General features: G+C 43.9%; 1 protein-coding gene across 1 annotated transcript in view; it reads right to left on the bottom strand.

Moving 5' to 3' along the window:
- The window catches only part of LOC144683990 (PGAP2-interacting protein-like), a 130,848-nt gene that overhangs the window by 113,967 nt on the left and 3,074 nt on the right, over nucleotides 1-13,807 (bottom strand). Inside the window, exon 2 of the mRNA XM_078547654.1 lies at nucleotides 2,426-2,617. Within this exon, the coding sequence (XP_078403780.1) occupies nucleotides 2,426-2,617 (192 nt within the window). The remainder of the gene's footprint in view (nucleotides 1-2,425; nucleotides 2,618-13,807) is intronic.

Raw genomic sequence — 13,807 nt, 5'->3', positions numbered from 1 at the left:
TTCCAGTGCCCATTCCCTTTGAGGTAGGCAGCACGCAAATGTCATGCTGCTTTCCCATTTCCATAATTTCTGCAGGCATCCCCTGTCGGCTGGTTGCACGGTCAACAAAGGCCTAGCAGCGTATGAGGCCGATACATGTTCCAGCTAGCAACCAGCTCTTAGACAATCTAGTCCACTTGAAGGGAAACTGAACTGAATCAATAGAGGTTGTTGCTGACAGTAAGCGCTGCAAATGGAGAGAATGGAAACTGAACACCAGGGTAGAGAGAGAGGGCTCTGCAGTTAAAGAATGCAGAGCTAGAGGCTGTACTCATGGGAATCTACAGGAGGAAAGGGTTTCCATGATGGTGAAGAGGCTCTCAAGGACTGTTCACTGAAGGAGTGGGAGTAGGTGGCTAGAAAGATCAACGCCCAGACTCTGGTCCCAAGGACCTGGCAGCAATGCCAGAAGTTTAATGACATTACACAAATGGTCAAGGTCAAGAAATGCACCTTCACATGACATCTCCTACATATCACACCACCAGCCTCTCACACAGCTCAATGCACCACAACACCAACATTCAACCATCAGCACTCAGGATTTAGGCCTAACTTCCAGATACTCCACCTCACACACCTTCCAAAGATGCCAGCCTCACACCCACTTCTCGCTGCCTCCACATACCTCCAGCTATTCAGCTGTGAGAGGCACATCACCCAAACACATCACAACACAATCTGCAGGACAAGGTAGCACAAAATACAAGGGAGCAGCAAAGAATTGGCGGGGGTCAGGCATGCCTTCATCCCAAGCCTGACAGGGGATGGTGTCCCACTTCGTGGGGCTGGCTGTGACAAAACCTGTCTGGTGTCATAAAGACCATTTAAGGTGATTGTAGGTTACTGCCTTGTGCCCCTTCTCAACTCTCTCCTCACTCTCATCTTGCTACGTGATATGAAGTCAATGTACCTACTGCTTTACACCCCCTCCTGTCCCTCACTCCAATCCTTCCCTTATAATTTTATGCTTTTAAAAGCTCAAGATTGCCACCTGGGCAGCGGCCTCAGAAAGAAAGGCAAGAGTTGTACTGTTCTGAGGAAGAAGCACTGTAACTTGAACTGACAAACTGACAGTCCCAAACACCAGTTCAGATGCAGGCACTGTGCAAATTTAAGGCAGCAGTGTAGAGCTGGGATCAGCACATGGTGAGTCATCAGGCACAAGTGGGCTGTAGCCAGCCCAGGGGGAAAGGATAGCTTGTCTGCCAGAGCATGAGAGGGCAAGATTGCAGACCTGAAATATTACTTCTGGTTCTCTTTTCACAGAAGCTGTCTGCCCTGCTGAGCAGTTCCAACATTTTCTGATCATATATCTGACAAGAACGTAAGAAATAGGAGCAGGGGTAGGCCACCTTTTTCCCACCTGCTCTCCATATCCCTTGGTTCCCTTAATGCCCAAAAATCTATCAATCTCAATCTTGAATATACTCATCTACTGAGCATGAACAAAACTATGATTCATCTTGGTTGGAGGTACAGTATAGAGATAAGCATCTTATTTAGTTTTCTTCATGAAAGTCTAAAGCATAACATTATTGTAAGCACTTGACCTAATCCACTACACTTTTGAAATTAAACAGTTTTATGTTATTTTTTATAAACCAAAACAGAACATATTTACACCCCTGTCTGATTATTTTTGAAATATTCAAGTTATTTCACAGCTGGGATTTACTCTGTACTCTATTTATGCGGCTATCAAGCAAAAAAAGATTGGGCTCAGCTTTAATACCCCAATGCATCGAAGATCAAATAACCAGCCAATACTTGCAGCCTCAGTTCACACATGAGGAATGGATATCGAAGTGAGGTATCAGGAGGCTTAAGAAGTGTAGAAAGAATTGGGGGATAAACCAGGCCTTGGTTCTGTACTGATTTTGTACCTCATGATGTCCCTCATGCAATCTGTGACAAAATGCGATCAGTGTTGATTAGTGCATGGCCCATCAGACAGTGTGTCATGACTGATGTTTTTGTGATTGTGCATATATAGTACTACTGGGATTTGTTACATTACCAGCCTGCTCTGTGTCGAAATCTATAAAGGTTGATTCATGTCTGCCTTGGGTATTACCAGCAGTAGTGTCAAATAGAGCAGGTGCAGGTACCAGTATAAATGAGAGGTTACATGTTTACCAGTTACCGAAAAACAAAGCATGTCTGACAGCATCTGTGGAAAGGAAGACAGAGTTAAGGTTTCGAGTCCTTATGACTCTTCATCAAAACACTGATGAAGAGTCATACGGACTCGAAATGTTAACTCTGCCTTCCTTTCCACAGATGCTGTCAGACCTGCTGAGTTTTTCCAGCAATTTTTGTTTTTGTTTCAGATTTCCAGCATCCGCAGTATTTTGCTTTTACCAAAAAACAAAGACTCACTTACCTAGACTAATTAGCCTGAGAAGAGCAAGGACGTATTTGTTGTTAACCAAATTCCAGACCGGGGTGATGTTTAATATTAAGGGAGAGATGTAAGCAGCAGCAAAGATTTCATAGCCGGTGAGTCCCAAAATCTGAAGTGGAAAGTACCAAAGCATTGGTGCCAAGCCATGGTAAAGGGAGCAGGAAATGTAACCTGAAATTAATAATAAAAAAATTAGAAACAGATAAGTTGGAATTGCAAATCAAGTTGAAAGGGGTTTATCTCTTCGGCCAAAGTTTACCATTCGCTTGGAAAATTCAGGATTGTAAAGTACAGGTGTGGTTTAATGTTCACCTTATCACAAATATACTTCTGTTGCCTGTTACCAATACACACAATGAGTGGAATGGTGGGGGAAGTGTTTGATCGAGTGAGGCGTGGTTACCCCACTGCCTTCCTCACTCCCCGAAGGGTCATGAAGACTCGAAACGTTGACTGATTTCTTCTCCACCGATGCTGCCAGACCTGCTGAGTTTTTCCAGGTAATTCTGTTTTTGTTTTGGATTTCCAGCATCCGCAGTAGCTTTTAGCTTTTTGTTTTTAAGGCCTTTAAGTAGCCACTTAAGGGCCTCATGCCACCACAGCTAGTATTCAACCATCGGTGGGCAGGGGAGCAGAGGACTTGCCATCTGGGAAGGCCACCCAGCATTCACAGCCACTTAAGGGCCTCAATCCGCCTCCACTGCCATACTATGCTGGGCAGTAAAAGCAGGTGAGATTGAGAAGGCCGTTTTTTTCACCAAAGTTGGTGAAAAGGCAGGAAGGAAGGGAAAGTATCTCTTTTGCGGGGGGGGGGGGGGGGGGGGGGGTTGCCCTGCGTGCATCAGCGGCAATACCCCCTCCGCCCCCTAAAATCCTACTCCCACTTTGTGCCTCCCCGCCTGGCCTCTAAAACCCATCTCCCCACCCCCCTCCCTAGGGTGCCTATCCCTCCCCACCCAAAAAACCTGGGACTACCCTGGATCCAGTCGATCTTCTTCCCAGGGACACCTTGCAGCCCCAGCAGCGTGCTTTACTGAATTTTAGCAATGCTAGGACTGCAAGATTGATTGGCAGCTCTCGAGGGCAGGACTTCCTTCCGCTGAGGGAGCCCACTGAGCTTGTTAAGGCCACCAACTTTACTTTTGCGACCAACTTTTCTAATGGGGAGGGAACAAGCAATATACTTCCCCATAAAGTTCACCCCTTGAGGTCACCCAAAACTCCGATGCCCATGTCTTTACTTGCACAAGTTCCATTCATCCATCACTGCTGTGTTCACTGACCTACACTGGCTCCCGGTTAAGCAACTCCTTGTTTTTAAAATTCTCTTCCTTGTTTTCAAATCCTTCCATGGTCTCAGCCCTTCCCATCTCTGTAATCTCCTCCAGCCCCATACTATTCTGAAATATCTGCACTCCTTGAATTGTGGTCTCTTGGGCATCCCCGCTTTTTGATTGTTCCATCACTAGTGGCTGTGCCTTCAAGTGCCTGAGTCCTAAGCTCTGGAAATCGTGCCCTAAACCTCTCTATCACCCTTTCCTTCTTTCAGACACTCCTTAATAGCTAACTCTTTGACCAAGCTTCTAGTCATCTGCCCTAATATCTTCCCAAGCAGCTAAGTGTCAAAGTTTGATTTATAACATTTTTGTGAAGGACCTTGGGATATTTTATTATACATATATAAGTTGTTGTAATATGGCTTAGGCATGCTATCCATTCATTTTTAGTGGTATCTGTCACTTGAAGTGTTTCAGGTTGGGGTTTGTCCAAAGTCCTCTTACTGGCTTGTATAAAATTGATCGTAGATTAACAACTGAGAACAAATTACAACATATTAAACTGATGCTGCATTTACACTGCTGGTTGCTGCTCACACCAGCTCTACAGGAAGCAGTTTTACAAGATGATACAACATATACATATGCGTATATCTGCTCTATAACATTTCATTCCACACTATTCAAACTTAAGAGGTTGTAAATTTTCATGGATCCTAAAAGATGTGCAATCATAGTTATGGATTGTCCAAGTCACTGTACCTTCAATCCAATGTTGAAACAATGACTGAAACAACTCCTTATAAGATCTAGTAGACATAACATAGAATGCCAAGATGATAAGAGAACTTTCAGTCCATCAAAACTCATCACTCCAGCTCTCCAATTCCCTCAGCATAGTAAACAACTAGATTGTGATTAACATTTTCAATTCCAGTACCTTGTCAGATGGATTATTCCAAACATTCATTACACTTTGAGCTTTCAAATTTCTTGGGAACTACTCCACATGATAAGTGCTGGCATGCACGTGCTAGGAACCTCCACACCTGACCCCAAAAGACTATCCAAGGTCAAAGGGAGGTTCCCTCATTAACATATGGCCACTGAGTACCCTTGTTACTGTGAGCACATCTTGCACACCTGCCAGTATATGGGGGGGTGGGGAATAGTGTAGGAAATGGAGCCCTGACAGCTGCTCAAAATGCTGGCAGCCCCAGTGGCAAAAAAAGGTTGCTATCAAAAAGACAGAGATTGGCATAATTTATTAGTGGACCACAGGTTGAATCCCTATCCTGAACTCTCAGGCACATCCCACTGGAGCAGAGTTAGGGCCAGTACCCCTGGATTGAGCCCAAAGTACCAGCTGCTCAATGTGAACCAGGCTGGAAATGAGAAAGTTTCTGACCTGGGAATTCCCTCCCACCAGAACACCCCTCAAATATCAGGGGCATCCAAGTTTGGTCTTCTTGCAATTTCCTGCACCCTTCCCAATTGTCCCTTATGAAATATGTTGATTAGAATTCCATAGTTTTAAAAGTGATTTCAGACCAGTGTATCATAACGCCTCTGCATTACTTCTGTAAACTTGTAATCTACAGTTTTGTTATGTGTGCCAACTATTTACATTTTTTAATGTTTCTCCACAATATCCTGATACTGAAAGTCACAGGTTTACTGTCATCCTTTGATAAATTTTATTTCCACAAATCATTAACTGCTTCTGATTGGTGAGTCTTCTACATATCTGTGGTGATTTTAAAAAATCCAGTAAGTTTTAATCCTAGTTAGACATACTAAATTTTTATTTGTTTCCCTTTAGGTCTAACATCATTATTTAATTTAAATAACTTCCTTAAATTTACATGAAGATTTGCATTTACGCAGAGCTATTACCTCTCTTAGAAATATCTCAAAGCACCTTAAAGACAATAAGTTACTTGCGGATAAACATGGTAGCCATTTTTTTATACAGCAATGAGATGAATAAGCAGGTAACGGTTCCAGAAGGAGTGCTGGCCAAGACAATAACAGAGTTTTCTGCTCTTCTTCAAACAGTCAGATGAAATCTTCAATACCCAGCTGAAACTCTGGTATAAATAGAAAAGACTTTGGCTTAACAATCCATCTGCAGGGCAGCACATCCTGTAATATAGAACTCTCTCCATACGGCATTAAAACATCAGCAAGCCACTTGTCTGGTGGTTGAATCCACAGCCTCTAACACAGAGGACAAACTCATGCTTTAATATGAATTTTACTTTGAAGCACCGATTTTATGGCATCAAATGTTGGCATGGAGCATCACTGTTAGGGTAAATGTTTGGAATTTGCTCGCACTTCACAGATTTATTACCCATTGGAACTGTGCACCAGGAGTCTAATTTCTAAAATCCTCTCCTAATCTTTTTTCTAAGGAAAACAAGTTTGAGTCTATGAAACTTTTCTCATAATTTTTAGTTTGAAATCCCTTCCTAGAGGTTATTCTATTAAACACAGTCATATTAATTACTATATTTTACAATATATCAAAAATGCTCTCCGCTGTATGCACTTAATGTGTTTCTAATTTACAGAACATTCTACAAGTGTTTAGTGTAAATGTAATTGCAAACTGAGTTACTGGTTAATGTTCTCTGAAGAACACTTTATTTGTGGAAGAGAAATAATGATTAACAGACTTAAGGTTTAACTACAAGTTTGTTATAAAAGTTAACAATACTTTTTCCTGTGGTGTGCAGCTGAAGAAAGTAATTTAAAAATTAACAATGGAAATACTTATCATTAGCAATAAACCTAGACAAATATAGTATGAACTCTTCGGGCTGGAGTTTACAGGCAGGAATGGAGGTGGGCAGGTGATGAAAACAGCTGTGCCAGCCGACATGCCGGTTTCCCGTTGGCGTTCTCGCCATCAGTGAACTACCTCAGGATGGTGGGGGGGGGGGGGGGGCAAGTTCCAAGGACCCACCTGATTCACAAATAAATCCAATTAAGAGCTCACTGAAAGCTTGTAGAAGGACATTTTGGTGGGGCGTAAGGGCTGCATGCTGGGTTAGGGGCAGACCAGGTGATGGAGGAGGCAACACAGCAGAAAGCCAGTCATGGTCACCCCTGAAAGTTTTTGGCCCCACAGAAGGGAGCTCAGAGTGGAATTCAGCCATTGGCACACTGGTGCCATCAGGTGTGCACAAGAGTGGTATGTGTACATACGGCGGGTCCTCCTGACATTACACGGGCATAAGAAGAGGGCGTCAGGCTTCTAGACACAATTGGCAGGTCATCTGATCACTAGGTCAACAGCAACTGGCAGTGGGAGCATGACTCTCAAGATTTCAGATCCAGTGGCAATGCAAAGCAACATTTTGCCAATTGTACTGGATTTTTTTTTAATCACCGCAGATATGTAGAAGACTCGCCTATCAGAAACAGTTAATGATTTGTGGAAATAAAATTTATCAAAGGATGACAGTAAACCTGTGACTTTCACATAATGAAACTGTAGATTACAAGTTTACAGAAGTAATGCAGAGGCGTTATGATACACTGGTCTGAAATCACTTTTAAAACTGTGGAATTCTAATCAACACATTATTGATCTGGGGGAGATGGCACCTGTACAAGCCAAGACGGGTTGCTCCTGAACAGAGCTGGGACTGAGTTCCGTGTGGGACATTTTGCTAATGCTGTTGGGAGGGCTTTAAACGAACACAGCGGGGGTGTAGGAACCTAGAGAAAATATTAGAGGGGAATAGCAGGGTGCACAAAATACTGGGAGGGACTGATAGCATTAGCATAGGGAATAGTAAGTTAATAGGTAAAGTCGAGGTAAGGGAGAAAGTAACTAAATCTAAATCAGGGTTACGATGCATGTATGTGAATGCACAGAGTATAGTAAATAAGATTGGGGAGTTACAGGTGCAGATTACCATGTGGAAATATGATGTTGTGATGATAACAGAGACCTGGCTCAAGGAAGGGCAGAACTGAGTGTTAAATATTCCTGGTACAAGGTGTTCAGAAGAGATAGGAAAGGAAGGAAAGGAGGAGGGGTGGCAATATTGGTTAAGGAGAGCACTGCAGTGCTGGAGAAAGAGGATGTCCCGGAGGGTTCAAGGACAGAATCAATTTGGCTAGAGCTAAGGAACAAAAAGGGTGCAACTACATTGCAAGGGACAATTTCAAAATTTGCGGATGATACGAAGTTTGGGAGTGTTGTGAACTGCGAGGAGGATGGTGTGGAACCTCAAGAGGACATAGATAAGTTGGCGAAGTGGGCAGATAGGTGGCAGATTAAATTTAATGCGGAGAAGTGTGAGGTGATGCATTTTGGTGGGAAGAATATGGACAGACAATATAAAATAAGGGGTGAAATTTTGAAGGGGGTGCAGGAGCAGAAAGACAGGTGTATATGTGCATAGATCATTGAAGGTGGCAGGTCAGGTGGAGAGAGCAGTTAATAAAGAATATAGTATCCTGGGCTTTATTAATAGGGACGTAAAGTACAAGAGCAAGGAGGTTATGCTGAATTTATATAAGACACTCATTAGACCTCAGCTGGAATGTTGTGTACCGTTCAGGGTGCCACATTATAGGAAGGATGTGAACACATTGGAGAGAGTGCAGAAGAGGTTTACAAGAATGGTTCCAGGGATGAGAAACTTCAGCTATGAAGATAGATTGGAGAGGTTGGGATTGTTCTCCTTGGAGAGAAGAAGGCTGAGAGGAGATTTGATAGAGATGTTCAAAATCATGAGGGGGCTGGACAGAGTAGATAGGGAGAAGCTGTTCCCACTTGTAAAAGGATCAAGAACGAGAGGGCACAGATTTAAAGTGACTTACAAAAGAAGCAAGTGTGACGTGAGAAAAAACTTTTTCACAAAACAAGTGGTTCGGGTCTGGAATGCACAGCCTGGAAGTGTGGTGGAGGCAGGTTCAATCAAGGCATTCAGGTGGACATTAGATGATTATTTGAATAGAAACAATGCGCAAAAGTACAGGGAAAAGGCAGGGCAATGACACTCGGTCATAATGCTCATTGGGAGAGCCGGTGCAGACGTGATGAGCCGAATGGCCTCCTTCTGTGCCGTTAAGATTCTGTGATTATGTAAAATTTCCCAAGGCTCTGCGCAGGAGCATTATTAAACAAAATTTGACACTGAGCCACATAGGGACATATTAGGATACGTGACCAAAAACTTGGACAAAGAAGGTAGGTTTTAGGAAGTGTCTTAAAAGAAGAATCAAGGGATAGAATTGGATAAAGGGATAAGAGGCAATGAGGTTTAGGGAGGGAATTTCAGAGCTTAGCTAAAGGCATGAATGCCAATGGTGTAGTGAAGAAAATGGGAGTGCACAAGAGGCCAGAATTGGAGAAGTGTAGAAATAAGGATGTGAAGGCTTTAGAGAGGGTACAGAAAAGACTTATAAGAATGGGTCCAGGAATGAGGGACTTCAGTTACATTGATAGATTAGAGAAGCTGGGGTTGTTCTCCTTTGAGAAGTTTGAGAGGAGATTTGATAAAGGTGTTCAAAATCATGAGGGGTCTAGACAGGGTAGTAAGGGAGAGATACTATTCCCTTTGGCAGAGGGGTCAAGAACCAAAGGACTGAAATTTAAATTATTGGTAAAAGAACCAAAGGTGACATGAGGAAACATTTTTTTACGTAACAAGTGGTTAGGATCTGGAATGCACTGCCTGAGAGGGCGGTGGAGGCAGATTCAATTGTGGCTTCCAAAAGAGAAATGGATAAGCCCTTGAAGATAAGAAATTTGCAGGGTTATGGGGAAAGGGCAGGAGAGTGGAACTAACTGAATTGTTCTTAGAGAGAGCCAGCATGGATTTGACAGGCTGAATGGCCTCCTTCTGTGCTATAACCCTTCTGTGCTATAACCCTTATGATGCTATATCTGAGGTTTCTAGGGCTGGAAGAGGCAACAGAAATAGGGAAGGGCATGCCATGGAAGTATTTCAAAATAAGGATGAGAATTTTAAAATCAAGGTGTTGCTAGATGGCAACCCAATGTAGGTTAGCGGGTGATGGGTGGGAATGGGACAGTGACAGTTGGATACAGACAGCACGGTTTTGGATGAGCTCAAGTTTTCCAACAACAACTTACACTGATATAGTGCCTATAATGTTGTAAAATGACCCAAATGTAACACAGTCAAAGTCAAATAGAATATAATTTGTGACTTTAATCAGTGCCGTTAGAATGCTGTGGCAGGGACAGAACCTGATTGAAGGAGTTCAAACATGGGGTTGTGGGAAAAATGAACATGGATTTGGGAGGTGACTGCACGCTCAAGGACCCCGAACAGGAAAGAGACATTAGAAATGGGTGAGTGGTTTGAAAGGACAGCGATGTCAAGGGTTGGTTTTTGAGGAGTGGGTGGTAACATGAATATTTCAGCGCAGAGTCCACTCTAACCAGAATTTAGGATATTTAGGCTGGTCTCTGTCCAGAACCTAAACATGCTCCATCTGCCTGCATGGAATGCCCACATCATTTGTTCTCCTTAACTAAAATTGCACTCTTATTTGTAAAATTATAAGCAGAATGTAATCGCATTTCCACTTATTTTTGTTTCACTTCAACAGATTATTTTTTAAACAGATCAGATTCCTAAATCAAAATATTATCAGTCTTTGGGTTTGGGCACTCCCATTACTAAAGCAAATTTAACATGTTAAATTCTCCAGAAGATGCATTGCTTTGCTATTCCTAAGAGATTGAATTAAAATGGTGTGATATAAACTCAATAAAATGTGATAAGATGATGGAAATAATGTATTTTTCTCTTACAACCTAACAAATTAACATTTTAGTTTATATCCTAAATTTTAAATAAGCCAGACAAGAGAAAAATATTATTTTTGTTTATGCAGAATGGGAAAAAGTTGTTTCGGCTCGTTTTCAGGTTCAGGGCGATCACAAAGTGCTGCGTCCTTGCCTGAATGATTTCAGGATGCAGCCGAGCACTGCTGACTGGCAACCTGTTGAAAAGGGTTTCAGCTCACCTGCAAGTCTTAAAGACATCCTGCCCCTCTTAAAGGAAAGCTGCATTTATTCAACAGAGGCTGTCTGTGGAAGATTTGGAGAGATTCAAAAGCACAAAAAATGGAGCAACAAGCAACAGAAAGGACTCCGAGATTTTCTGATTTGGCACAAAAGGTATTAATAGAGGAGGTGGAAAGGTGGAGAGAAGCAATGTTTCCTCAGAGGGCAGGCAAACCCTGCAAAGGAAATGACAGCAGGTGGCCATGGGTGAACTTCCAGAATTTGGTCCCAAGGGCTCGACAGCAGTGCCACAAGAGTTCAATGACCTCATGCAGGTGGTCAAGGTCTATGAGTGCATCTTCACATGACATCTTATACCCACCATCCCACACCAAAGTCCATCATTTAGCCATCAGCAATCAAACTGCCTAGCATTCTAGTACTCTACCTAATCCTTACACACCTACCAATGCTGTCAGCCTCACATCCACCTTTTGAAGCTTCCACATACTTCCAGCTATTCAGCTATGGCAGGCACATCATCCAAACACATTGTAACAGATTGACTGATATTCTTTCTTGTCTCTACGTGGCAGCACAAGATGGCCCATTACAGGAGGGAGCAGAGCAGGACCAGGGTAGGATAGGCAGGCCTGCAGCTCCTGAGCCCCCTACAGGAAAGGGTGCTCTGCATCATGGGGCCTCTGTTAAAGTGCATCCAGCATCGCTGAGAATATTCAAGGTGAAGGGTGACAATATGTCTCTGCCTTATGCCTCTTCTCAAATCCCACCTCATCCCTCAGTCTCATCCTGCTATGTGGCATGAAGTGAAAGCTGCTGATGGTGTGATTATGGACTCTTACTTACCGGACCACCCCATTTCCACTCCCCAAACCTACCCTTCTGCATTTTTGCTTTGAAGCACCCAAGAACTGGCCTGGCCAACCATTGCAACCTCATCAGGAAGGGCGAGAGCAACACCAGATTTCTGATGACTAAGTACCATCACTTGATCTAACATTCGCAATCACCAGTTCAGATGTTGGCATTGAGAGTACCTTATAGGATAATAAGGAGTCGGGATCTGCACATGGTGAGTCACTGAAAAGAATAGTTCATGTGCCAGCTCACTGGAGAGTCAGGGTGCAGATCAGTACTGCCGTAGAGGACTCAGATGAGGACTTTGACAAGGCAGCATACAGGAAAAGGCTAATGGTCATACACACTGAGATGCTTGATGCATTGCCAGGCCTGCAAGACAGCCTGTCACTGTCAATGAGCATGGAGGAGTCAGGCTCCAACTTGGCAAAGGGTATTTTTCAGAGCTTGGAGCCCTTTCCAGCATGCAAGTGGTGGCCAATTCCATGACAGTACTTCTGGATCCAACCAAGATATTATATCTGGTGGCTGATGTCTCAGCTTGCATAGCTCAGACAGAAGCTACACAATATCTCAGTGCTGCAGTGGAAGCTCAGACTGAGATCATGAGATCCTTGTTCGGTGCCATACAGGCTCACAGTTGTGAATATCAATGCCCAAAGGGGCTTGTCAGCTTTCACAGCAATCCGGCAATCTTAGTTTCAACAGGTTACACTAGAGGTGCACCACCAGGGTAGTAGCAGTAGTTCCATAGAGCACAACTGCTGTTCTCTCTCAGAATGACAGTTTTTGTGTTCTCACCGCTGCCAACCACCAGTTGCCTATTAGCCAGCCAGCCAAGACTGCTGCTACTAATGTCAAATTGGTCCAGTCTGATGTCAGTACATCAAGGCCCAGAGCTGCTCAAGGTCATCCTGCAGAGCCACCTTGCTATGGTTCTTTGTTGATAGCTTTTGTTTCGGAATGTTGGCCCAGAGGATACCGAGATGGCACACAGAAGATGGATTGAACGATGGGGAATTATGGAACAACAGGTAAACTGGAGTCTCAAAATCTGCTCATTGGTGGCCTATCCGGATCGATAGGGTCCCAGATGCCTCCTCCTTGCTTCCTCCTCCTCCCTCTGAGGTTGCCTCAATGCTTTTTTGGCAAGGGCTGCTCTCTCATGAGACCGAGGTTGTGCATGACACGGCAAACCCATGACGACCTTGGATACCCACTCTGGAGTACTGGAGGGCTCCCTTGAGTGGTCCAGGCAGACGAACCGTTGCTTCAGGACAGCAATGGTTTGTTCCATGATACTACATAGCTCATTATAGCCATGCAATCCTTGCTTGGTCAGATAGTGCAGAGGAGTCATTAGCCAGGTGTAGAGCAGATATCACTTGTCACTCAGCAACCAGCCTCTGGTATGTCATGATGGCCCAAATATGGTAGGTGTGGCTGACTGCCTCTGGATGAAGGCATCGTGGCTGCTGCCAGGATAGTAGGCAATCACTGAGAGGATCTTCTGGTCATGTTCACACGCCAACTGGATATTAATAGATTGGTAGCCCTTGCAGTTACAGAACATCTGCCTTTTGACTTGTAGGGCCTGAGTGCCACATACGTGAAGTCAATGGCTCCCTGCACCATTGGGAATCCCATTCTGGCAAAACCATTTGTTCTCTACTCCTGCTTCTCCCTAGTCAGAGAAAGTGATAAAGTCCATTCTCCTTCTATTTAAGGCCTCTGTGACATTCCTCACAGCAGCAATGGATGGCAAGCTGTGAAAATCAACTGATGTCCCCTGCTCCCACCTGGAAGAATCCAATTTTTGGGCACTGGTGACCTTCACAGCCACTAGCAGGACTTTCCTCATCCTACTCTGAGGCTGCAGGTTGGGCTGCAGGCAGTGGCACCGTTCAGTGACCATCTCCTTGGTGGAACATAGATGCCTCAAATATTAGTCCTGCCTGAGGTGGAGATAGAAGTGCTTGAAGACTCTTGCTGGGTAGGGTCTGTTGAGAACCTTCCTCCTCTTTCATCTGCACACAGGTTCCTCTCTCTGCTGTCTGAGCTCCATTCTAAATCATGCTCAAGAGGAAATGCAACCAGCCCCCATTACTGAAGCAGGCTTTCACTCAACAGTGCAGAAAACTCCCCTGACTTCCTTGTCAGATCTAGCACCATTCACATGAAACTCCAAAAAGTTAGCAAAGC

The sequence above is a fragment of the Cetorhinus maximus genome, chromosome 1, assembly GCF_964194155.1.
Source record: "Cetorhinus maximus chromosome 1, sCetMax3.hap1.1, whole genome shotgun sequence".
Classification (NCBI taxonomy): Eukaryota; Metazoa; Chordata; class Chondrichthyes; order Lamniformes; family Cetorhinidae; genus Cetorhinus; species Cetorhinus maximus.
The sequence above is the reverse complement of the archived record's forward strand: the minus strand, read 5'-3'. Positions and strand labels throughout refer to the sequence as shown.